The sequence below is a fragment of the Leptonychotes weddellii genome, chromosome 2 (assembly GCF_054177405.1).
Source record: "Leptonychotes weddellii isolate Sample4059 chromosome 2, ASM5417740v2, whole genome shotgun sequence".
Lineage (NCBI taxonomy): Eukaryota > Metazoa > Chordata > Mammalia > Carnivora > Phocidae > Leptonychotes > Leptonychotes weddellii.
The window spans coordinates 55,718,463-55,746,129 of record NC_138370.1 but is presented as its reverse complement, the minus strand read 5'-3'; the positions used below and the strand labels follow the sequence as shown (position 1 = coordinate 55,746,129).

The 27,667-nt window shown below is 34.2% G+C and overlaps 1 protein-coding gene across 1 annotated transcript in view; it reads right to left on the bottom strand.

Annotated features, from left to right (window-relative positions):
* FSTL5 (follistatin like 5) overlaps nt 1-27,667 on the bottom strand; it is a 637,910-nt gene that overhangs the window by 528,311 nt on the left and 81,932 nt on the right. Inside the window, exon 3 of the mRNA XM_081813100.1 lies at nt 20,650-20,683. Coding sequence (XP_081669226.1) covers nt 20,650-20,683 — 34 coding nt within the window. The remainder of the gene's footprint in view (nt 1-20,649; nt 20,684-27,667) is intronic.

Here is a 27,667-nt window from a genome sequence, read left to right as displayed (position 1 = left end):
TCATGTTTTTCACCACCTTCCTCCATATGGTATTATATGTTATTAGAGTTTTTGAATATTATAGTATTACGAATTTTATTCAGTAAAACATAACCTCTCAGAATAGCTTCACAAGTGTCTATCATATGTCAAACATTCAGTGACCATTTCAGTAGTGAATTTGTTCCCCTGAGATTTGGAGAATGACAGTGTTGTGACAGTGAGATTTGGACAGTGACCAGGGAGTGGAGAAGAAGTGGAAGAATCTTCTTCCTCTCCTGAAGTTTCCCTTCCATATAGAGCAACTCCATTAGTATAACACACACTACTCCTGGTTTCTTTCTGTTCTCTTACGTTCATCCTTAAGAGAAGGCAGGAATGATGTGAGTTGAATTTAGGAAGAAAAAACTGGGCTTGTTCTGTTTACTTCTTTTTTGTGTTTGTTTTTATTTGTTGTTTTTTCTGTTTATTTTTATTATTATTATTATTATTATTATTATTATTATTATTATTATTCTCCACTCTCCATGGTTTTGGTTTTACAACTTGGGATCATCGCACATGGTTTTACTTCACACATGGTTTTACTTCACACATTAGTAAACAAGAGGTATTTTTGTTTTTGTAGAAGCTTAGGTTAGGTTATGTAAATGAATTTTAGGTTGCCAATGGCCTTAAATCAAGCACTTGTGATTATTTTTCTACCTTGGCTGGACATTGCAGCTTATGAAGGACTTGTCCACAGGCAATTTCTAAAAGAGATATAAAGACATGCCTGCAAACACCAGGTCTTAAGCAAAGGTGCACTGACCTTGACAAGGTACTGGGCATCCTGGAATTAATCAAAACAGAAGCCACATGCATCTCTGAAACCAAAATGCATTCTATTCAGGCAGAAAATTCCAGAGTACACTCAAAAGCCTCATAGGCTCAGTAAAGGGGCAATCTTGGTGAATCCTGGCCCTGAGTGCAGTTTGTGACTTGCAGCCCCTCAGTGCATGTGTGAAGACAGGGGTGTCTGAGTAGATGCCACCAGGGGGCTGCAAAGGTCTGAGTCATCAGACTTAACTCAAGGAAAAGTTTAGTTGTATGGAAAAGGGTATCTTGCCATATACCTACCTTTAGACTTTAAAGAGCAGAACAAGTTATTTGTCATTTGTATTGTGCTTTTCAGCCTTGTGTACAGGGAATGACTTAGACTGGAAGGCAGCTGTATTCCAAGCATGCTGCATAATACTAAAGAGGTTCTGATTTTAAATTATTATTGTCAGGCTTAGGTTTGATGCTTGAAATTTCATTTTGCATTCAAGGCTAAAGAGGAAATGGTAGAAGAACCAAGCTTGAATTCATGAAATTAATCCACATGGCTGAGATTTGAAAAGTAATAAAATAATTTTAGGTGATGAGGTTACATTTAGTTGGCTATCCAGGAATTTTCTCTGCCTTGCAAGGAGAACATGCATGATCAACCTGTAGACTTGAGATCCTAAAAGAAAGCATAACAAAAATGAAGCATATGACAGGAAGGCAAATGAGCTGATGATAGATTCAGTCCATGCTATGGTTAGATGACAATATTTCCTGGGCAGGACTATCCAACCCAAGGAAGTGAAAGTACACAAGATTTGCTTGAACAATGGATGCATTTGGCAGACTCAGAATATACTGAGTTTAAAATCTTAAAACAAAATCTGGAATAGAAGCATGATGGTAAAGGAGCAAGGCATTTAGAGCCAGGAAACAGCTATTTTTTTTTTTTTTACATGGTAGAAAAGGAAAAAGATCAACTTTATAAACAGGTTACCAATGGCTTTTCTAAAAGGAGAAGAGAAAGAGTAGGAAAAGAAAACAATAGAAGTTATCTTTCATCATTGAATTAAAAAATCAGCTAGAAATGACACTCAAGATCTAAAACACTCAAAATATGAGGGATGAGAGAGACCTGAAGAACTCATGGCTGATCTATGGTCCGCGCTGTGTACTTAGTGCAAACTCTGAAGCGTTAGCAGTAGGTTAAAGTTGGGAATCTTCTGAGAGTGATGTTGGAACATAAATAGGAGTAAAACGTTCCCTCGGGAGTAGTTTCATGGGTCTGAACAATTTTACAGTAACTAGGCGGTATAACGAGCCTCCTGTGGCCAGGTTCTGTAAATGTTAGTCCACAAGAAAGGCCGGAGGCTTTGTCACTAAAAATACTGCACATTCATCGCAACACTGGTGCGCTGGACACAGAAGGCTCCAAGGAAACGGAAAGGTACCGGATTCGGTTCTATTCCTTACTCCAGATATGCCTACTTGATTTGGTTTCTGACTGAATGACTCAAACAGCAACCTAGCTGTTTCCTGGTCGTGGGCCAAGTTGCCGCTGCTGTCGGCACAGCCACCGGTTAGCGCTCTTTTTCTCTGATGTTCATGCACCTGCATCAATAATATGTCACGCTACACGATGCACTATACACCGAGGCACCAGATTCGGCTCCGCATACACACCGAGACAGCCTGGAAGAGTGGGGCAGTTCGTGTCTCTTGATGAGTTCTGACTAATGGAGGTCGATGGATAAGTTCAGATAACTTCTTCTCCCTTCTTTCCCATGGATGGATGATTTGCAGATAGAGTACCTTCATACAGTTTCCCTAAAGATGTCCTGTGAGACCAGATAACTAGCTTGTTATGAAGTGTGCTGACCGGCTTGCTAGAACACTGCATCTATGGCTCTCCAGCGTTCTCCTTCTCTCCACCTTATTCTTTACTTCTCAGTCCCTGGGGATGTCCTCACCACTAAATGTTAGCACACAAGCCTTTCCATTGGCTCTGATTTTAAGGGAACTTCGGTTAACAGAAAATTAAAAGATGTTTCATATGCTGGATGAGAAAGAAAACTATGCAGATTAATACTTGCTCAAGCCATTTTACTGTATATTTCCAAACTTCAAGAGAAGGTGATCATGTCTCCCCGGTCCTTAACCAAGAAAGGAGAGAGTGTTCATCAGAGTTTACTTTTCTCCCAGATATGGTAATTACTGTGCCATACATACTTAACCTCTTGATCACAGTCTTCTTCTGGTTAAAATTATTTTCGAAGGTCAAAGGTATGGGCAACTGGCATTAATTAACTGGCATCTTAGGGCAGATGAAACAAGGCTTATTTTTGTGCTCTATCTTCATTTCTTCAGATAACATTGAGTTTCTGTTTTGGTCTTTGCCAAACCTGAGTCCTAGGATCTACAAATATGATTCTGAGTGGAATAATAACTTTGTCTGCATTCTAGAAATAAGCTTCTTTACAAAATGTATTAGCTAGGAATACAGACCATGATAATCTTCGGACTCTCTAAAAGAGAGGCACATCAGACCTGGTATTGATCTAATTGAGATTCTGAAATCGTGGGAGAACCACACCAGCCCTGGGGAAAACAGATGCCCAGACTGTGCTGAAAGCATTACAGCCAGGCTCTGGCATTCCCTGTGGCTCATGCTGAGCAGGATGAAAAATAGGGAACATTCTATTTTCTTTGGATTTAAAGGGGTTCAATAATTGATTTTTTTGAGTTCTAATCCCTTTGGACTTTAGTGTCTTTGGATTTTAACTTACACGGGAATTTAGTTTTCCAATTAAATTTCTCTAATGGCTTCCCCAGGCTTCAAATAAGAATGAGATTTATAATTGTATTTGAGTATCTCTATGGTGTTCGCATTCTTTGGAGTATCTCTATAATGTTACATAATCTTAATATAGAATTTTGGATGAAACATAGCTCACAACATGGCTGGGCATAGTTTGGGAAGTGTGAGAGAACTGGAATGAATTTTCAGTTTGGAGGGAATAGTCTTAAAGTTATTTTTTTTTTCTGACTCATTTCAGCATCTTCTGGGGACAGAATCTACACTAACCACCAATACATCAGTAGCCCTGGTTGATCGTGGGGTTTGTGATTTCATGAAGTCCTGTAACTGTCCTGATAAATTTCAAGGAGGATGCTCACACTGCATATTGAACACAGGTTTAATAATTTAGTTAAATGGTTTAAAAGTAATGCTAAAAGCAATCTAGATGGAGAGTGTGGACGTTTTCTCTCTTCTTCTATTCTCTAGTAAATTTCCCTTCGAGTCAGTCTTTGCAGGTGCCCATGTAGTTACCCTGTGTAGGATGCTCCTGCTGTGACTGAGATCATAGGGCCTGTGGTGTGCAGACCACACGCCAGATGGGCTCTATGCTGGGCTCTATGCTGTTATCCTGTAGATTATCTGCCTGCCTGTTCTTTCCAGAATGACCAGACAGTAGCCAAACTCTTTGCAACATCTACGTGACCTTGTTTTGTTTTCAGATAAATTCACTGAAGACTCAGAGCCCTATAGCAAAAGTGAAAGCATTTTTCTCTGATGAAGTGTCCCCTAACATTTTTGAATTCTGTCACATCACACTAAAATTGCTATAAAAGATATGTTACCTGAGAGATGACCGTGTAAAGAGGAAGTTGTGTCAGATACGCAATGAAGGCACTGTGACCCTACGTATAGTTTCCACGGCCCTTTTCAAGAGCGTTTTAAAGCGGGCTCATCTTAGAACACCAATGCCATCAGGCACATGATTTTGTGCACTTTTTTTTTAAAGATTTTATTTATTTATTTAACACAGAGAAAGAGCACAAATAAGGAAAGTGGCAGAGGGCGAGGGAGAAGCAGGCTTCCTGCTGAGCAGGAAGTCCGATGCGGCACTCGAACCCGGGACCTGAGCCAAAGGCACATCCTTAACTGACTGAGCCACACAGGCACCCCAATTTTGTGCACTTTTTAATTAATTTACTGATTTTCATACTTCCAGCAGACCACTTACTAAGTCAGTATAAAAATCAACACAGAATGGGGTCAGCAAGAACTGTAAAATATTTTAGAGAATGAGACAATTGTGGATAGCACTTTCTCCTAACATAGAAACATTTAATAACTAGGTCATCAAACTCCCAAGTTTTTTAAAATATGGTTTTATCCCATGTAAACCATTGTTCTTTTAAATGTAGTCCCCTTTCCTAAGCTTCCCCTAATGCACATTTCCCTACTCACTGTACCCTTTCTAAGTGGCATTTTCCAGTTCATTACACCTTCTAAAGCAGTACTGACTGGGAGTAGGCAGTGGGTTCCTGTCTTGAGCCCCTTGCTTTAGAGAACCCCTCTGGCCCTCCTTAGGCAAGCAGTTCTTGGGACTATGTCCAAGTCTGTACCTTGTTCTCTTCCAGTCCTTACTTGGGGTGATTGGTCCCCAGAATTCCCTAACAATTTCTCTGAGCCTACTTCCTGGACCTGCACAGAGCACTTCTCAGGGCATATATATATATATTTTTTTTTTCTCTCTCTCTCTCTCTCTTTTCTTTCTTCTTCTTCTTCTTTTTTTTTTTTTTTACTATGTTCAGTTAGCAGCATATAGTACAGCATTAGCTTTTGATGTAGTGTTCAGCGATTCATTAGTTGCGTCTAACACCCAGTGCTCATCCCAACACGTGCCCTCCTTGATACCCATCACCAGGTTTCCCCATCCACCCACCCCCATCCCTTCCACAACCCTCATTTTGGTTCCCGGAGTCCAGAGGCTCTCATGGTTTGTCTCCCTCTCTGATTTCTCCCCATTCAGTTTTCCCTCCCTTCCGCTGTGGTGTTCCCTGCTATTCCTTATGTTCCCATGTAAGTGAAACCATATGACAATTGTCTTTCTCTGCTTGACTTCTCAGGGCATATTTTTGTTTTTAAAATTTCTCCAAGAAGTGGAAGGATAAAAAAAAAAGGGCATGCGATTACGTATAAGAGAAGAAGAGAGCAAACCAAGTTGTCGGGGTAGGTGGCTGGAATGCTTTATTTGTACTCTTGGTACGAGCCCCACTAATTTTAGAGCAGGGCCTGTTTAAAACATGTTTTAAGCAAGACTATGCCAATGAGTACAGGTTGAGCCAAACTTTGTAGGTTTTCATTGTTAGAATATTGTTTTCCATTAATTTCCAAAAATCCTATTGGCACCTAACATTGTATTAATTGGTGACAGTAATTTGATAATCGTTTTATTTGTGGATAATTATTTCCTTATTTTGCAGCATACAGGGTAAAAATAATTCTTAAATAACTGTAAGATGTTCTTGCTGATATATTTTAGTACATACTAGAAAACATAAATGCAATCTAGATCATTCCTCACTTCACTATTGTTGATACTAAAGTCAGATTACCGTATTTTTTGTTGCCCATCTGCCTAATACTTCTGTTTTGTGTCCAGTAGTTTTACATTTCCTTAAATAAAAAAAAATATATATATATATATCAATGCCATCTGCTAACTCAGTGTTCCTTCTTACGTTCCAGAAAACTTGAGAAAACATTCTAAATAAGTTCAGACCCAGTTCCTGTTCTTCAGGGTCTCCAGTGTTAATATTTCATGTTGAGGAAGGAACATATTTTCCTTTTTTTCATTTCAGTGTAGAGAGAGCTGCCATGTTCACTAACTATCTCCATCAATTCCATACTGAATAATATCTTCAATAATGAAACATGAAAATAAGTAAATAATCTATTAAAAGTCTAAATTGTTTACATGTTATTTTTTGCATTGCCACAGTAATTAATCCACTGATATGTAAAAACCTTTATCCTAATCAAACACTTAAACAACTTCCTATTGTTGGTTCTATAGCCCTTTAATGTTATCGCAAATTGGTTTTGGCCTGCAAATTGGACTTTGTGAGTCAGCCATGAAGAAAGCTCTTTCTCTCTGCATCTGAAATTTGGAATCTTTTAATGATAAGGCACATATTTTCTTTCAACTGGGGAAAATTAAATTTTGGTAATACACATATCATCCTTAAATCTTCTTATGAAATAAAAAGTTTCCACAGGTCACAATTTGTATGTTACTCATTAAAAATTTATCTAAACATATGACATGCATACCCATTCATTTTTTTAATTCATGATGAAAATGTGTGCTTCCACATTTGCAAACCTCAACTCTTGAAATTAAATGAAAACTATGTATGACAATAAATATAAAAAGCTAATAATAAACTATGCCATGTTGCTTGTCTAGATTATACACTGAAAAAATAACTGAGAAGGTAATATATTTGCTGCTGTTTAACAAAGAACACTGGTGAAAGTAATTAATTTTAAGAAAAAATAATGTATCATATTCCTAATTAAAAATACTCTAAATAATTCATCATGGATTGCATGAAGTGCCCTCATATAAAAGTATACTGACATTTTGTAACTGAATATGGCTTCTAGTTCATTCATCATTCATTCACAGATATTTTCTGAATAACTTTTATGAAGGATGCACCTCTAGTATTTTAACAGAGATACAAAAACCATCTAAGTCCTGATTTTAACCATAAAGAAACGGGTTGTGTTTGTGTGTGAGTGTGTGTGTTATAATATATGGTAGCTTCTCCAAAGGTAGAAAGTAATTTAATTTTATACCTCTTCATATATAAGTATATATGTATAAAAATATACAAATTTATTTTAAATATATTTCATCTTATATGAGCTTATTGAAATATTGTGAATTATATATATTTAATACTATATATAATATGAAATCTATATTTTTACATATACAGATATCTATATATATATTCATAAACTGCAATTTGATTTAGACTTAACATTAATTGAATACCTATGAGATTCCAAGTAATGTGCTAAGTACTTTTCATATATTATTACATTCATTATCCTGTTTGATCCTCAAAGAAAAACTTGTAAAAAATCCCCAAATTATAAATGAGAAAACTTATAGAGAAATTGAAAAAATAAATGATTTATACTTTTTTTTCAATTTGAATAAATAATACTGAACATTCATCTCCTGATTAATAAGAGCCATGGAACACAAATCTTATGGATAAACTCACAGTATAGATAATACTAATGACTTATGTTGTTGAAAAAAATGTTTCATCAAAATTAAATCCAATAGTTAGAAAAACAGATGATTAAAAAAAAAAGAAAAACAGATGATTAAGTTTACTGCTGTGAATGATATGAATGTTGAAAGGAATCGTTTTCCTTATTACAGATATTTCTACTCCTACCCAAGGTAATTCATAATATAGGTATTGAACAATTTCCCAAATCTTACTTCATAAGTCAAATCACTCAGTAATGTATAATAGTATTTAAGCTCAGTTATAAGGTATTAACTATGTACTGAAACTCTTCCAAACACTTCCATATGTAATCATAGTTATTCCTCACATCAGTGCAATTAGAGGAGTGCTCTTGATTGTCCCTCATTTAAGGAAGAGAAAAATAAGGTTCAAACTAATGAGCAAATTTGCCTGCAGTTACATGGCTAGTGAATGTCAAAGTCAGGTTTCCACCTGGGTAGTGTGACTTAATCACCCGGCATTATGATTTGACTCTCTATTTTAACTGGGCAGAAGAGAAGAGAATGAAGGTACTTCCCATTCAACAACAATAACAACAACAAACTACACAAAGAAAAAACAAACAAAAAAGCATTTCAAGTAAAAATTATGCTTTTTCAGCACACATTTATCATGCACCGTTTGCTGATTGAACCAAGTGATTATTGCCTTATCAGGCTCCCCATAAGAAGTAATTTATTTTTATTTTATTTTATTTTTTTATTTTTTTATTTAAAGATTTTTATTTATTTGACAGAGAGAAAGAGATGGCGAGAGAAGGAACACAAGCATGGGTAGTGGGAGAGGGAGAAGCAGACTTCCCGCCAAACAGGGAGCTCGAAGTGGGGCTCAATCCCAGGACCCGGGATCATGACCTGAGCCAAAGGCAGACGCTTAACGACTGAGCCACCCAGGTGCCCCATAAAAAGTAATTTAATGTTTTGTTTTATTTTATAATTAATATTGAAATAAATAAAATTAATCTTCCATTTGTTTAAATCATAGAACAATTAAATTCTTTATTTTGGGGCAAAGGTTTAAGTTTGTCTCCCATTTAATTTGTTCAACCCGTGCACTTTTTTTATTGGCTATAAAACATGATTTTTTCATTTGGACTCTGACATTTAAATAATTAACCTATTTATTCAGTTTTTGAGGGGCAGGACTTACCATCTTGCAACAATGTAGTTTATATTGTTTACAATGCATTTGCAAACAGTGACCATATTCTCATATATAGATTTATCCAACATGCAACAGGATGCATAGGGATAATATGAGAATGACAATCCCAAGTAAAAGCAGTAAGTTTCTTTTAAATTAAGCATTTATTAGCTGTATAATATTCAGTGAGTTACTTAACCTTCAAGATTCATTTTCCATACATATAAAATGATGCCTACTTCTCAGAGCATTCTTATAGAGACAATGAGCTAAAGAAATAAAATAAATAGATGTGTGATACATGGTAAGAGATTGATATAGATCAGCTCTCCTTTCAAGCCTGTACACAAATACAACAACAAAAAATACACAAACATAAATAAATCACATCTATGATCACCTAATATTACGATTGCATTAATACTATTATTTACACAATACATTATGTATCATGATATATCATATAAATCATATTATTTATAATGTATATTATTTATTAGCATTTTATATTAACATTATATATTATTTATATATTATATATTTATATGATTATATATATAGTATCCTCCATATCAAGATTTTTCAAGGAGAAATTTAAAACACTATTTATTAAAAATTATAGTGGGGTAATGATGTTCAACCATGCCTGTGAGAGGCTAATAAAGCAGAAGGATTACCACATAGAAACCAAGACAAGTAATGATGCCTCTGTAGGTAAACCATAAGCCCAACAGCTGTGTGCTCTAAGCCATCCTATGAAAGCATTGCTACTTTATTTCCCTGAGAGAAAAAAAAGGTTGATGAAGACCAAATAGAGCCAAAAAATAACATGCCATTCTTTCCCCTTAAGGATTCATAACAAAATTACATAACAAAAATTACCACTTAATCCCCATGATTTTTAATTACTGGGATGAGATTTGGGGGCAAGATTTAAAAACACACATTTTTGCTGAATCAGGAATTATTTCCTCCCAAGGTCTGAAGGTCTGGGGGGTATGTCAGATGTAGCAGCAGTTAAACTTCTCAGAGAGGGAGTTTATCCTTCACCAAGCTGATTCTAATTTATCAGTTTCTGTTTACCCTCCTGCCTCCATCCCCTGTGGTACTGGTATCTGACTCTAAATCTTAGAGAGGTGCTGAGGTAAAGAAGAGAAAGGAGATGGCAAGAAGACAAGCAGAGGAGAAAAGTTGTCTGTGCTTTTCATGAGATTTTAGCTGTTCTTTGAAAATAGCGACCATCCTGTGATAAGGGCAGATTGCCTAGGAACTGCAATCTAAGATCCAGGAAGGCAGAATATTTCTCCTGTTTTGCCCACTACTGTATCTCCAGTTCCCAGAACTGTGTCTGACACACAGTTGATGCTCAACACAAAAGTTTGAATAGTTTGAATAAGCAACCATTTGAACCATAATGACATCTGACTTAAGAATTCCCTACTGTTATGCTTGCAAGCTAGATAGGACCACCTGGTTTTAACACATGTCTGAACAATGCGTGTTTGCTCTGCAATTTGAGCATAACAATGTACACCTCCTGGCTGTCTTTGCCGGCCTCAGCCTTGCAGATAGGTTTGCTTCCTTGGTTACTTACTTCGTTCATACCAGGTCCCTAGTTGTTGGAGTCCTAGAACAGACCAATGCATTGATCAAGACTCTTTGTTATGGACAAAAGACTCTGCCCTATTTAAGTAAAAGAGATAGATTAAAGGATATAGAAAATAGCTCACAGGATTGAAGGAAAGGGCTGTGTATTGAGCTCTTAGAAACAACTCCTAAAACCCCACCACAGACCTATTATATCAGAAGGCTCACTACCTCTGCGATTATCAGGACTAATACATAAGTAAGCTACCACCCTAGTTGCTGAGTTCAGAACTACACTGTTTTCGCCATTGTCTGTGAAAGGAAAAGTTCTTTCCCCAAAACTGTGCTTGTTTTATAATAAGAATTTCATAAAAGGCCATGCTTGTATGAATCAGATGGTAAAAACCTAAAACACATCCAGAAGGCGAACTGCAAGGAAATCTGGAAAATGTAGCTTTTAATTTACTAGATTCTGTAAAAAGTCTATAAAAAGAAGTCATGCTAATTGGTGTTTGAAATGGTTGTTAAGTGAACCAATTCATAGTATCCATCACAAAGCATTTGCAAACTTTTCAGAAACAAGGTTATCCATTAACACTTCCAAACGAATACTAAGTTGTTTGTGGGGGTTTTTTTTTGGTTGTTTATTTTTTAATGAAATATATGCATATGTAAAAAATGTTTGAATTCACATATACCAAAATGGTAATGATGGTCGTTTTTAGATAGATGGATTGACAGCAAAATTTATTCTCTTGTAAGTATATAAAATTCTTCTGAGGGTTATATAAAATAATATGTGGAAAGCATTTAGCAGAAGACCTGACAATAAAGAAGTACTCATAAATGTTAAATATATAAAGTCAAGATAAGGCAAGTGAAGCGCCTTACATGGGGCCTGGCACTTATCATTATTATTATTTTAAATTTAAATTTAATTAATTAACCTATGGTGTATTATCCTTCAAAAAAACCTGATATCTTACCATTTGCAATGACACGGCTGGCACTTATATTTACACAATTGTGAATTACTGTAATTATTTTTGACTCTCGGTATGTGTTTGACTTTCAAAATGACCATGCGGTAACATTGTAAAGAGAAAAAATACTGGTTTTCCTCTGTGCATCTATCTGCTACACACTTATGCAGTTCTTTTACCCCAGAAGCAAGTTCAGAAACATGTACCCTTCCATGAAACATCAGTTGAGAGGCTGTAAACAAGAGAACCCTGCACTTGCTATGTTTTACATTCACTTGTGCCCCAGAGGAGAACCAAGGGGCAAAGAAAAAAAAACCACTCTCTGGATGATGATGATGGTGGTGGCAATTATAAATGTTTATTGAGTAGGTTTTGAGAGCCCCTACTATTCTAACTGCTCCAAGAGACAATTTTCCCTGTATCTCTTGCATTTCTGCATGTCTTGAAAAAAAAGACACTGGGTTTTGTTTTGTTTTGTTTTTTTGGTTTTTTTTGTTGTTGTTGTTATTCCAGAGTTTCTTTTCAGGGATTTTGTAAATAACTGATCCTAACTATGCTGAGTCTAAACCCTGTGATAGATCTTTAAAAAAAAAAAAAGTGTTAACACAAATTAGTGGTTTTCAGAATGTGGTTCTTGTGATTTTAGTGCTCTGAATCAAAATAACTGTTTCTTGAAAAGTCTGTGATGGGGAAAAAGAGATCCTTGATCAAATACAATGAAAATGCTTAATGATGCAAAGATAAGCATCACTAAAGGATTATGTAAAAATTTTGCAGCATATTTGACCAAAGTTTTCCCTCATTTTCCAGTGTTTAATGGATAAGGAGTCCATGCACCAAGAATTTAAGAAACTTGATATTACTTTTAGTAGGATAGCATGCATTTTCCAATAAAAACAGTTATATCTAATTAAGTAATAGAAAAAGAATGTTACCGATATAACAAATTAAAACTACAAAATGCATCTTATAATTATTTAAAAGGGAAATTATTCGGCCTTTAACATAATAGGTAAAACTCCAAATTAATCTATTATAGTTAGACAAAGAAATGTATGTCTATTTCAGGTCATAGAAGTCACTGAGTATAACATCACAAAGTAACAACTCATTTTATACAGAATTTCTAACTTTATAATTAAAAAATCAAATAATTACAAGATACTTAAATATTATTACATTAAATTGGAAGAAAGAAGAAATATATATTTTAAAAACCCAAGTAAATATAGTCTTCTTTAATAAAGTCAAATTTCATGTTTAAAGAACTTGAGGAGACAAAGTAAAAAAGGAAAACTGAGAGTTTTTCATTGGTAGATAAAACAGGGACTTTGGCCAAAAAACATGTAATCTTCGTAACAATTTCAACAACCACTCTTTCACTAAGGCTAACCATTGCAACTAAGTGAAGTGATTTCATTAAGCTAAATAAATGAAGCCATCAACACATTTTGGTTAATGTTACATCCTTGTTCTTGAAACATGGCATTCAACTGTTTCAGACTGTGAAATTTTTTTAAAAAACTTCAGAAATATCTAGCTCTGCGAAGTCTAGATAATAAAGATTTTTTGTGTTGGTGATTGAAAAAATCAATGTTGAGATATTAGTGTACAGGTGTGTAAAATATTGAGTTACGTAAATAAAAGCCTGAACAATATTAATTGACATTACATGCAGCATTGAATTATTATTTTCTAATTATTATTTTATTAAAAAGAATTAGATCCAAGTGTTCTGGGTTGTTTTCACAGTATCAACCAAGGGATTATGCCTCCATTTCTTTTAGTTAGTACTGCCTCCTGGTGGGCAAAGTGAGTGGCAAAATTAATCACCCTGAAACCAAAATAAATGATCTATTGGACAAGATGATTTATTAGTATCCTTTGGAAAACTAGGGAATGTATGCAAAATGGGGGGGGGGAGAATTGATGTGTTTGGCACAATACAAAATGAGCTCTTCATTGCATAAATGAGAAATAGAATCAGATACTTTATGAAACCTCTTCTGGTTGATGATAATAGCATCGTTAGGTAGTGAAGGTGGTTTGTCTTCCTGTTTACTGTGGCAGGAGGACATACACCAAGATCATTTAAAATTGTACCAAGTTGGTTACATGGCGTTTAAGGAATGGATAATGAATATTATCTTAATTCCCTGAGAAAAGTTATTACTTATATTGAAATCTATACTACTTGGAAGTTATTTAGTAAGGTATTGGGAGCATCATTTAGATTATTTATAGTGAATTTATATCTATTAATTTTTTTTTCCTATGGAGTTATGCATTAGAACTGAAATTGTTATGTTTTTGAAAGTTTGTCAAAGTAAGGAATACTATCATGATGATAGTAATTTGGCTTCTAGAATTTGCATCTATGTATTACTATTTTTATTTCAAAACTCACATTATCACAAAAACACTACTTAGATAAAGAATTATGACCAGTTTTTGTATAAGAAAAAATCATACATGTAACACACATCACCTAATGAAATCATTAAAGTATGGCAATGTGTTCATGGTAACTTAATTTATCTGTTTTCAACAATCGTTTCATACTCATATTGTTAAGTTAGGTATAAAGTGAAATGGACTGAAATATGTGATATGCTCATATTAGTAATTAAAGAGTTGCTAGTCAATCATACACTATGAAGTGGTACATATGACATTGATATTTTGCAACAAGGTAACCGATAATCATTCATGAGAATATATTACCCCCAATTAATTTTAAAAGTGCATTTTTAATAAAATAAATAGAGTGAAAATATAACTTTTTTATGTAATTCAATTGCCGTGTTATAACATGGCAGGCATACCTCAGAGATATTGTGGGTTAGGTTCTAAACAACCCACAATAAAGCAAATAAAAACTACAATAAAGTGAGTCAAATTAATTTTTTAATTCCCCAGTGCATACAATATTTAGGTTTGCACTATATTGTAGTCTATTAACTGTGCAATAGCATGTCTGAAAAAGCAATGTACATATCTTAATTAAAAAATAGTTTGTTGCTAAAAAAATACTAAATCATCTGAGCTTTCGGTGAGTTGTGATCACTGATTGCAGATCACCATAACAAATATGATGATCATGAAAAAATTTGACATATTGCAAGAATTACCAAAATGTGACACAAAGTGAACAAATGCTATTGGAAAAATGGTGCCAATAGACTTGCTCAACACAAGGTTGCTATAAACCTTTAATTTGTAAGGAAGAAAAAGCACAAAAAACCAAAATATCTGTGAAGCACAAAATGAAGTGTAATAAAACAAGGTATGTCTTATTATAAAAAAAAAATTATCACTCCCTCACATGCTTTTACAACATTTAATTATTTCTCAATGATTATTATCACAAGACTGCGGTAAGTCCACTTGCCTGGGGTTTATCCAGCATTACAGTTTGCCAAAAACAAACAAATAAATAAACAAAACAATCTTTGGGTTGACATTTTCTAAACATGAGTTTTCTTGTCTTTTAGATACTTAAACTTCCTAAGGATTATAGCCATTGAATATGATAGACAAAAAGCACAGTTTTTGTAAATCCTACAATTATTTGCCTCAGAAATAGCTTTCTAAACTGAATACCAAAAAACCTAACATTCATTAGTATGGTATTGTAATTCATTAAAAATATAGTGACTCTGAGTTTTATATAATGGTAACAGTCTCCATTTCAGGCATTATTATTGTACTGGCATATTTTATTTCCTAAACAGAAAGATACCCAACAATTAGACAAAGAGTCTCATAAAAGTCTCAGATATATGAATTACCATCTTTCAGTTTTATATGACAGTTTCATTTATTAATGTAATGTGTCCAGTGGCTTTCAGGAATACAAATTTGAAGGTCCATTCCTATCCAATAACTATTCCTGACTAGTTACCTAACCTGGAAGAAGTGAGCTAACATCAGGAACTCTATAAGATTATTCTAGTGAAGAGACTCTGAATACTCAAGCAACCCAGGTTAGGAGTTTATTAGCATTCCAATTCCAATTTAATATCATATTTATATACGGTTATGTTATATAGAGACATACTATATTTTATATAATATATATATAGCATGGATATATAGAGATAATATATATAAAATGGGTATATATACATATATATAGTCTCTATGTATATCTATATATATAGAGAGAGAGAGATAGATAGATATAGATACAGATATATCCCTGTATGTATCAGATCATTTTCAGTGTTCTCAATTGGCAATTTTGTAATGTAAGAAATAAAAGAGAATCTGAATGTATGGTTGTATAAAAGTAAATAGCATCTATGTGTATTTGTGTGTCTGTGTGTGTGTTTACATGTGAAGACTATAGGCTCCATAGTACTTTAATATCATTTATTGTTCCAAACACACACCTTTAATTTGATCTTAACATAATATTGTCCTTCATTGTTCACTATATACAAGAATGTATGTATGTACCACAGGGAGAACAATTGTGCAGCTTACCTTTCCCTTAACATAAATGTATTAAGACATAATATTTGCCATGTAGAACCTATTGAGAATTAAGAGTTTTGAAGGATAAGTGTTTGTAATAATAGCATTGTCCAATGCCTTTATAGAAGTATAAGCCTTAGAATTTCATATATGTAAAAGGACTTTTGATATCATGGGGTATGTTATGTTAATATAAACTATAAAAGAGAAATTAGTTCTGAAGGATTAAGTCACTTGTCAAAGATCACAAGCATTTATTGAACAAGCTGGCACAATTTTCACACCTGTCCCCTAGAACATTCCTGTATCACATCTATTATTATCAAAATTTTCTTAAAGTTACAAAGCCCTGAGCAGTATTTATATAAACTGGCAGTAGGGGAAATATTTGTAACGCCATACTATTAAAGAAAAATAATGCATAAATAATAAAATTCATATATATCAAATCCATGAAAATGTCAAAAGCATTGCTAATAACAGCATGTTAAATGTACCTAATGTATAATTGGTAAATTGGTTAAATAAAATATGACCCATTTAAAAATAGAACAAGATGAGGGGCGCCTGGGTGGCTCAGATGGTTAAGCGTCTGCCTTCGGCTCAGGTCATGATCCCAGGGTCCTGGGATCGAGTCCCGCATCGGGCTCTCTGCTCCTTGGGAGCCTTCTTCTCCCTCTGCCTCTCTCTCTCTCTGTCTCTCATGAATAAATAAATAAAAATCTTCATAAAAAAAATAAATAAAAATAGAACAAGATGATAATATTGGTCTGAATTATTTACTTTAGATGTGACCTCTCAATATGCTGGCATGTTTGAATGCTAAATCTTACCTTATAATGTGTGTTTGAGGATTAAAACGAGGTAATATATGTAGAAAAACTCAGCCCAGTGTCTGACATCTAGTAGATATTTAACAAAAGATAGATGTTAATAATATACCATATAAGTGACTATTAGGGAACCGATTTTAGTCCTCTGTGTCTCCCAACACATAACTAGCTATGAAAGGGGAATATATTTTATTTCTATCACTTCTGAATGAGAAGAGCCAAAAGTTTCCACTTGAAAACAGAGGAAGGGAAAATTACATTATAAAAGAACTGAATCCTTTTGGTGAAGGAACAAACATTCTTTTAATGACAGAGCTAGAGTAAAGCAGATACTCAGGAGCACGCTAGAGCATAATCATACACAAACTTTCCACAATGATATTATCCTTCTGATTGTCGTATTTTAAATTATTTTTGGAAAATTAAAAACTTGACTAAGCTGAAAGAATTTTTAAGCTCTTTGTAAAACAAGAATCATTTAAGTTTTGTCAAAAACTGTTACTGTTTTATCACTCAGAACTCTAGAGAAATGCCTTTAAATATAAATGAATAAACAAATCACAAATTAAAATACTCCCCTGAGATATATTGGTAAAGGGTAACTGACTTTTGCTCCTTATATTAGAACCATTCTTCAAAGGAAATTATTTCCTAATAATATTTATCAAATTCTTAATGGATTTTAAACACAGAATATACTCTATCTTAACATATTTGTAATGTCACTGAAAAGCAGTGTGAAATACGGCTTTCTGAATAGTTGATCATTCTTTTAAACTTGTCAGGACCGTCTTTATTTTCCTGCTAAAATCGTCAATGTAATTTTAATAAAGGATATCTTAAATAACTGTAAACCTCAAAATTGTGTACTAATTACAGGTTAGGCTCTAATTCATATAACAATAGGCAATCTAAATGTGAAAATCAATTGAGAAGTCGATGGTATACCAACTATTGAACCAAAATTCATTTTGTCAGTTGAATTTCATATATATATAATTTTAGAATATATAAGAATTGGATTCTATGGCATTTCAAAATAAGATTAGAATAAGAGCACGTGGGACGCCTGGGTGGCTCAGTCGTTAAGTGTCTGCCTTCGGCTCGGGTCATGGTCCCAGAGTCCTGGGATCAAGCCCCACATCGGGCTCCCTGCTCCGCAGGAAGCCTGCTTCTCCCTCTCCCACTCCCCCTGCTTATGTTCCTTCTCTCGCTTTGTCTCTCTCTGTCAAGTAAATAAATAAAATCTTAAAAAAAAAATTTAAAAAAAAAAAGAATAAGAGCATGTGTGCATGTCAAATAATTAATCAGAGATAGAATTGCAAATTTCCAAACATTTCAATATATATCTCCTGTATACAGAGGAAAGACTGGTCGATTGTCTTTGGACTGCTTTGTGCATTAATGTGATTTCAGGTCACTGGTATAATGTGGGTGGGATTATTGTCATAAGCAGGAATAAGTACAGAATGCAGAAAATCATATGTTTAAAGACTTCCTCCGCATACATTCCTGACTATGTAATAAACATGTTCTGACAAATAAGATTACCAATTCTTCAGGAAGTCCAGGGAATTATTAGCTGAGAATTGATTACTAACATCAAGTGAGGACATAACTCACATTTCAATAATTAGTTACCAAAATATGTACAATATTTGATTTTTAGAATATTTCTCATCTACCAATGGGTAAGCTATTGCTTTTATTCAATTCTTTTTTTCTTAATATTGACATTTAAGACTTTTTTAAAGATTTTATTTATTTATTTGTGAGAGACAGCACGAGAGAAAGAGCATAAGCAGGAGGTAAGGCAGAGGGAGAAGCAGACTCCCCACTAAGCAGGGAGCCCAATATGGAGCTCGATTCCAGGACCCTGAGACCATGACCTGAGCTGAAGGAAGACACTTACTGCCTGGGCCACTCAAGTGCCCCTAGAGACACTTTTAGTGGCCATTTATAATTTCCAGTAAAACGACATTTCAAGATGATTCCCATAAACAGTCAAGAAAAATACTCAGTTCTAAGCAGAGTTAGGGAACAGATCCTGACAAAACAGTATGTCTCTGATTTACTTACAACTCAGTAGCCTAGAAGCCATAATGTGAGAGTTCTGAAACATGTGTCAGCCAATAACGGTGAAAGAAGTGGCAAGCATCATCTCAAAATTTTATTACATTATAAAAGAAAACATGTTCCTAGGCAGTAGTTGAAAAAACATAATTTCCACTACTTCAGATGATAGGATTTATATATCCCAAGATAATAAAACATCAAGAAGAAAGCTATACTAAACTTATTTCAAGTATAACAGAATTATAAATATGATTTAAGATTAACCTGAAACACCGGGACCCTTCTTGAGAAGGAAGATGCATACTCAGTATGCTTAAAATGTATATATCATTTAAATGCACATCATACAGCACATCCTGGAATAGAAATTCCCTTTTGCAACACAAAGGTATGAAACTTTGAGTTGATATGAGTGCTTTGAGGATAAATAAGTGTAATAATTTCACATATAAAATAACAAGACATACTTCATTTTGCTGAGAAAGAACACAAACAGTTTGGGAATCCCTGGAAGGGCAGTCTTACATAATTCATTTGAATAAAATATACCTAGCAAAATAAAAAAAGTATGTCTTTTCATATTCTTCAGTAATACAGACACACACAGATGACCAAACATGGAAAACAAATTGTGTAATTTAGTTGGTTGCAGAGAAATGTGCAGAGATTATATTCGGATTTGTTATTAGTAAGCAAGACTGATGTCGTCAATTTAGAGACCCTCAGAAGAATAACTGCCCTTTCATCTTTTCAGAAGTAAGTGTAAACTTGGTAACTTCTCCACATTTTTTTTAAATTTTGGTTTGTTTTGGTCTTGTAGAACTCTAAAAAAAGTACAGTAAAAACAAACCTATCTTTCTATGCGAAACAGGATGGAAGGACATAGAGAAATTGTCCTTCATTCCATAGTCGGGCTCATGACTAAATACTACCAGAAAGGGATAGGTGGGTGAGGATGTCCAACTTGTACAATGAGAAGGGCCAGCCCCTGAAGGGAGAGGCCAGAAGGATTAACCCAGGAAAAATTTGTTAAATGTCATGATTAGGATCAGCAGGAGCACAAATTAATGGAAACCTTTTGCTGTAGGATTATAATCTACCTAGAGCAATTTATTATTTCAACAATAAACATCAACACGTAAGAATGTCATTGTGGGGAAAAGAGTTTCCTTATGTCTGACTAGAGTGTACTATGCCATTAAGCTACCACCAAACTTTAACATATAAATGTTGTCTTGCTTTTTCATAGAAAGTAAAATGAGATAGCAGTGCTTGGTTTTCCATGAGACATATTTTTTAAAGTTCATCTGCTAAATCATAGATATAACAGAACACCAACTCTTATGGACAATGACCGATGGAGGAATTCCATGAGAGCAATTCAGAGAGTCAACAGAAAATTATGTTGAAGTTTCCAACAGCACTCTATGAAGAAAGGAAATCTCAGTAGAGGATCCCCAGTGACCTTGAAGAATTCCCAAAGGGCTCACAATGGCTTTAAAACCACATTGAAGATTTTAAGTTCTTAATGTTTTCTCATTTTTAGCTATATTTTCAAAGCTCAGTCAATTTTTTTCTTCTTCTATACTTACATGAATTGATGAAACTATGATCTTAAAACAGTCATCTCTTACCTTTGATTCTTGAACTGTCTTGTCTCTTTTCCTGCTGGAATTAAAACAGAAATAAGTCAAAATCTATGAGTATGTGATCAACAGCCTGATATAACAGATCATGGTAACTAAAGACTTGTCAAGATATTTTGTTGTACATGTACCCTGGAGTCACCGTAACACAAATCTCACCTTAAAAAACAGTTAGGTCCAATCTTTTATCAAAGTAGTAATCATTCTTCCAGGACACATATTTCTTTGAGAAACTAATACATTATATTAATATGGATTCCTAAATAAATAAATGGTAATGAATAGGAAATAATCATGCCTCTCAAATGCCTTAGGCCATTTCATTTAATTTCAACAGATATTGAATCATGTCTTCATGATTTTGCTTTCAGTGTCTCTGCATTAATCACAAATTGTTGGTAAGGAAAAAAGTTTAAGGGCAAATAGTGGACAATTCACTAAAAAACTATAAAACGTTTCAACTGTCTTTCCTTCAATTTAATTTAGAATTGGTCCCTGCCTCACTACTCGAAGGCTAAAGTTGACAACAGTTCTATTATTTATTCAAAGGCTGCTTTAGTCAGATCTGTCTTTCAATTTGACATACTCCTTATTAGTTACCAGGCAACCCCAAAAGAATTAGCTTGCTTTCAAGTTCTTAAGTAGAAATTGTGCCCTCTATACCTTCTCAATTAATATTCAAGCATAGTTTACTCTGTGTAAGTTTCAGGGCCTCACACTAAAAATAAGTTTGAAATGTATTTCTAATAAAAAATGACATATATAAGTAGAACTTCAGAAATGTATAAATGCCAAAAAATTTTGATAAAATTTATGAAAACCGTGAAAAATAAGAAGAACGTACTTTGCTGCAGGCATTAATCCATTAAGAGTCAGATTTGAGAATAAAAATGCATATTGACAAATGTATATTTATGGAACTTGTTTATCCATGTATGATTCTATTAAACTTTAATACTTTGTGTGCTACTTCTCTTGTCCTAATTTGTCCAGCCTTTGTTTTTGTTTTTGTTTTGTTTTTTTAAAAGATTTTATTTATTTATTTGACAGAGAGAGACATAGCGAGAGAGGGAACACAAGCAGGGGGAGTGGGAGAGGGAGAAGCAGGCTTCCCGCTGAGCAGGGAGCCTGATGTGAGGCTCGATCCCAGGATCCTGGGATCATGACCTGAGCGGAAGGCAGATGCTTAGCGACTGAGCCACCCAGGCGCCCTTAGCCTTTGTTTTTGGATCCTGTACTGTCCTTTGTTAATTAATTTATTTTTTCCAGTCCTGAATTATTTTTAATTTAGAGTATCTGTTGTTCATTAAAACTAAAATTTAAATATAAATTACTTGATTTAAAAATATATTATCCTTTCATCATATAAGATAAGCAAGCTTGAGCTTTCCAAAGAGATATTTACTAATGAAAAACAAAAATCTGTCTCTCTGTCCTCTCTCCTTTTCTTTTGCCATTCATTCATTCATTCATTTGGTCATTTATTCTTTGAGTAAATATGTATAGATTGCTTTTATGTGCCAGAAACTGCTCCAGATGATAAGGCTACAAAGGATGAACAAAACAGAAATGAAATAAAACAAAACAAACAAAACAAAACAAAAAAATGTGTCCTTAAAGTAACATACTGCATAAATGTTAGTAAATTCTATTTAGAAAAAAGATATACCATAAAAGGTAGTTTTAGAGTAAGTGACTGCAATTTTTACATGGGTCTACAATGACAAAATGACTTTTTTTTGTTTCAAGTTTTTATTCAAATTTTACTTAGTTAACATATAGTGTAATATTAGGTTCAGGAGTTGAATTTAGTGATTCATCACTTACATATAACACCCAGTGCCCATCACAAGTGCCCTCCTTAATACCCTTCACCCATTTAGCCTAGTCCCCTGCCCACCTCCCCTCCAGCCACCCTCAGTTTGTTCTCTACAGATGAGAGTCTCTACCTGTCTCTTGCCTACCTGTCTCTTTTTTTCTTTCTTTCCCCTATTTCATCTGTTATTTCTATTTCTTGAATTCCTACACAATTGAAATCAAATGGTATTTGTCTTTCTCTGACTTATTTCGCTGAGCATTATACACTCTAGCTCCAGCCATTTCATTGTAAATGGCAAGAGCCACTCTGGAAACAGTATGGAGTTTCCTCAAAAAGTTAAAAATAGAACTACCTTATAACCCAGCATTGCACTACTATGTATTTACTCAAAGGGTACAAAAATACAGATTCAAAGGAGTACATGCACCCCACTTTTTATAGCAGCATTATCAACAATAGCCAAATTATGGAAAGACCCCAAATGTCTAACAACTGATAAAATGAATTTTGAATAAAATTTTAAATGAGATGAGAGGATATTCCGAGGATTGATCTGGGGGAAATATATTCTAGGAGAGAAAAACAATCGCACGCTTCCTTAGGTACAAAAGTTCTTGGCATTGTCAAAACTACCAAGGAGGCCAGTGTGACTAGACTAGACCAAGTAAGGGGAGTTTGGTAGGAAATGCAATATGGGAGCCAATAAGTGTTGGATAGACCAGCGCCTGGGGCATTTGTTAGATCTTTGGCTCTTACACTGAGACAGCTGAGAAAACATTGTAAGTTTCTTCTCAGAGGAGTAACATTATCTGAACTGCATTTAGGTAGAATCATTCTGGCTATTAAGACTAGCAGTAATTCAGGTGGGAGGTGATAATGGCACAGAACAGTGTGATAGCAGTGCAGTTGGAATATCAGAACTGCCAATAGAATAAATTTGGGGTATGAGATACAGGATAGATGAAGGTGATTTCAAGGATCTGAGTCACTAGAAGGATGAAGTTGCCTCTAAGATGAGAAAGGTATCCAAAAAAAAAAAACACTTTTATACTTCATTACTTGATTTCTAATACTGTCTCACTCTGTGAATTTTTCTCTTGTTGTCTGACCACCCTTTTCCCAACTGCTTTACTGATTCCTCCTCATCTCAATTTCTAAACACTGGTTTCCTAAAGAGCCCTTCCCTTTCTTCCATATATACTTCATTCCTTTGGTGATCTTATTTAGTCTTCTGGCCTTAACCACCATCCTTTTCCTAAGGACTCTCAAATTTATATCTCTGGCCAATTCTCACCATTGAACTTCAGCCTTGTGTATTTAACTGTATTTTTGACATCTCTACTTGGATATCTAGTAACAGCCTACTTATCACATCCAGAATTGAACTTCTGATCTTCCCTTACTTCTTTCACCACCTTTCTCATCTTCTTCATCTTCCTCATCTCTCCCTCAGTTGCTCAGACACTTAAAGTAATCCTTATCTACTCTGTCTTTTAAGAGTAAAGAGCCTGAATTTTTCATGGGTTTTATGTTTGAATATTCTGACTTTGATTTTACTTTAAATATCACTCTGAGGATGCAAAGTAGGCAGATGGTTAAAATGTTTGGAACTCATGGGAGATATTTCAGCAAGACATATAAATTTAGAAATCACCACCATGTGTATAAATCATCAGCACTGCATCTGGAGAACATATAGTAGAGTTGAATGATCTAGAACTAAGTATTGGAAACAATATAAGAAAAATATAAAGTGAATTAGCCAACAGAAGAGAATAGAAGGATAGACAAATTATAGGAGGAAAAAAAAGGGGGCATGGAATCATGGAATCCCAGGGAATATATTATGTAGGGGGAGATTTTCAATAGCATAGAATTCTTCTGACAGATCAAGTACGATTATATCCAAGGCAATGCCCATTAGAAAAAGTGGTAGAGGGTCTCCTGGGTTAAGGGCCCGCAGTCGGTTAAGCGTTTGACTCTTGATTCCAGCTCAGGTCATGATCTCAGGGTCCTGAGCTGGAGCCTCACCTCAGGCCTGCTTAAGATTCTCTCTATCCTTCTCCCTTTGTCCCTCCTCCCCCACCCCCACTCACTCACGTGCTCTCTCTCTCTCTTAAAAAAAAAAAAAAAAAGTGGCATAGATGGAATCATTGACTTCAAAAAAAACACGTTTTTGTGGTGTTATGTGTTTGGAAGTAAAACTGAAGTTACTCAAGGAAGGAGAGGGAAATTGAGAAATGTATGACATAGTAAAAATGTAATGGGAGAAAAATGCATAGGAAGGAAAGGCCTGGGGTGGTGTGTGACTGGTGATTAAGTGAAATTCATATAGGTATCGTGTTTGGTTTTTGTTCATCTCTTTGTTTCATCTTTAGTTTTATATTATTTAAATCAGTGAGAATTGAGAATGTATAAATGATGGGAGATACATAGTAGAAATGGAGAGGATTATGATAACAGGGAGAGATGATATGATGGATTTCATAAAGTTATTGAATGTGACACTGAATATAAGTGGAGACATTTAGGTAGGAGGAGAACCAGTTCCTCCAATATAACAGGTAGGCACAGAAAGTGGGGTCATAGATGCAAGAAGTTGATAGGTTTGATCTGATTAATTTTAAACATTTAGTCTGTGAGGATTTGTTTTCTTTATCTATTAGAAGGAGTCAGATGAGTGGTGAAGTAGGATGATTTCTCAGAAATTTGAGGAGATAGAGATGATTTTAAATGTACTGCTTTTTATGAGAGTAGGTGAATAGGACAGCTTGTTATTGTCAAAATCCTAATTGGGATTTGCCATAATAAGTTTGTATGACACTGATATTAGCTTTATTTTAATTATAGGCAAATAGGCTTAATACTCACTGATATTATATCTTATTATATTTTTTGTTAAAACCTAATTCTTTATTTATACAATTGTATATAATCATAAATTACCAATGAAAATAGCCTTAAATATTCTATAAACTGGAAATGTTCAAGAAGCATGTATTTAAAGAAAAAAACAGAAATTAATTTGATGGACTGAAGAATAACAAACCTGCAAAGTAAGAAAAAAAATAAACTTCTTCATTCACTGCAAAACTTGTATTAGAACCATGTCAGTAGATATTTAATAAGCATTATTTAGGATTTTCAAAGTAATAACTATTCCAACTTGCTTCTATGACTAAAATGTTGCATTATTCACCTGGCAATATACTTTCCACAATTTTATTTTATAAACCATTACTTCATGTTTTAAAAGTTAATTTTTTTAATGGGGAAATGTTAAGGAGAAAATTGTGATTATATAATTATGTGAGAACTCCTAAGAGGTCAGAAAGATTTGTTACCCTGCCCTCATGATACATTTGAAAAACATTCTTACATTAAGAAAACGTAGATCTTGTCTGCAAAGGTAGAATGACAATCCCTTGGTATAACTCAATTTTAATATTCTTTCAAAAGATTTTCTGATCAGTTGATCCTGTCTTAAAGTAAAAAATGTATCTTGGCTACATATCAAAATTAAATAATAGCAAACCATTTGTGTTCTACTTTGTACTACACGATTTCTTGGAAGAATCCCAAAGTGCTATAGTAATTACACAAATAGACTCCATGAAATCCAGCTCAATGATAAAAATGAGTAAATAGATCATTGCAGACAGTATGATAGAGATTGGCAAAGACAATCTGGGCAGTAGTGTGGATTCAGAAGGAACGCATGATTGTATAACATAATGTCTTAAATATTAAAAAAAATACAACATAATAAATAGAATTTAGCTAAGCCAGTATAAAATTAAGTCATGTTGGGGTACACAGTAATTTCTAAAATGAGATGCAGTGGTCCTAAAGCATCTAGGCAAACAAGACTATAGCAAATAACACTAATGCATAGGTTGTTAGTACCATTTAAGGGCAGAATGCTATCACTCTAGAAGATATTATTAAGAATGTTTCTTATCTAGTGTTTGCATTTTAGCACGGTAATTTACTAACATCTCATGATGCCTCTAACATAAAAATTGATCTCTCTTTATCAAGCACTAAAATTAAATGTCTGGCCACAGTATCTTCAAACACAGTTTACTTGGTTCCTTCCTTCTTACTAAGAAGTACAAGGTCTCTAGAAAGAGAAGAAACCATCTAAATACTAAGTGAATCATTTCCATCATAACAGCATTGAGTTATAAACATTAGACAGTGAATTGTCCTCTTATTCCATACTATAAAGCTTAAATCACTTGAAAAAAAGACATAAACCTCATACAAGTAATACCCATGGATACTTTTATTTTAAATTTGCCTATGCATGTCCCCAGATTAATGAGGCTACTTATGTGCCTTTTGGTCATCCCATAGGCTTCCCTTCACATAGAAGGATATAAGAATGAAGCAAGTGCAAGTACAGTGGAATTAGTCCCTTAGAGGTAAAACAATTCCCCCTCTACTTTGGGAGAATGTACTTAGTCTTTCTTTAAATGTACATAAAAATAAAGTCTATACTACATGAAGGACGTAGGGAACATCTGTAAAATGCAGCATCTTTCTCCCTCCAATATGGGAGTGATAAAAACATATTTCTAGGTTATTGTTTTCCCTCAGCCCCATGTGACTTGGTTTGCATTTGGCCATTAATTAAAAGGCATATGGTAAGGCCATGCTACCTAGATAACTAACATAATATTAAAAAGTTATTTTCTACTTAAGGACTCACCCTTAAACATATCAATGCCTTAGTTGAATGGGTGGCACATTCTGAGGGACTATAGATTTTCTTTAAAGTCATGGGGAGAGAAAAGTATTTTTATTTATTTATTTTTCATTGCCTAAAATGTATAAAAAAGCACACTCAAACTGTGTTTAGGTTGATCATGTGCTGAGAAAACAAAACAAACCGTCAGTCTGGGGATTTAAGAAAAGTCAAATGAACAGAATAGTTTTACTGGCATATTTAATCAAGTCCATAATGAATCTTAAAATTTAAATGTTAACAAAAGAGACAAATAAGTCTGTAGTATCCAAAAGTGATGTGTCCTGGCTAAAGTAATCTTGCTCACAATCCATATGATCCATACTTGTTACTGAAGTAGATGTCATCATTCACCAAAGCTGAATCATTATATATATTAATAGTCTAACACGCAGCACACATAAAATGTGATTAGAAATATTTTCTGCAAGTTCTAT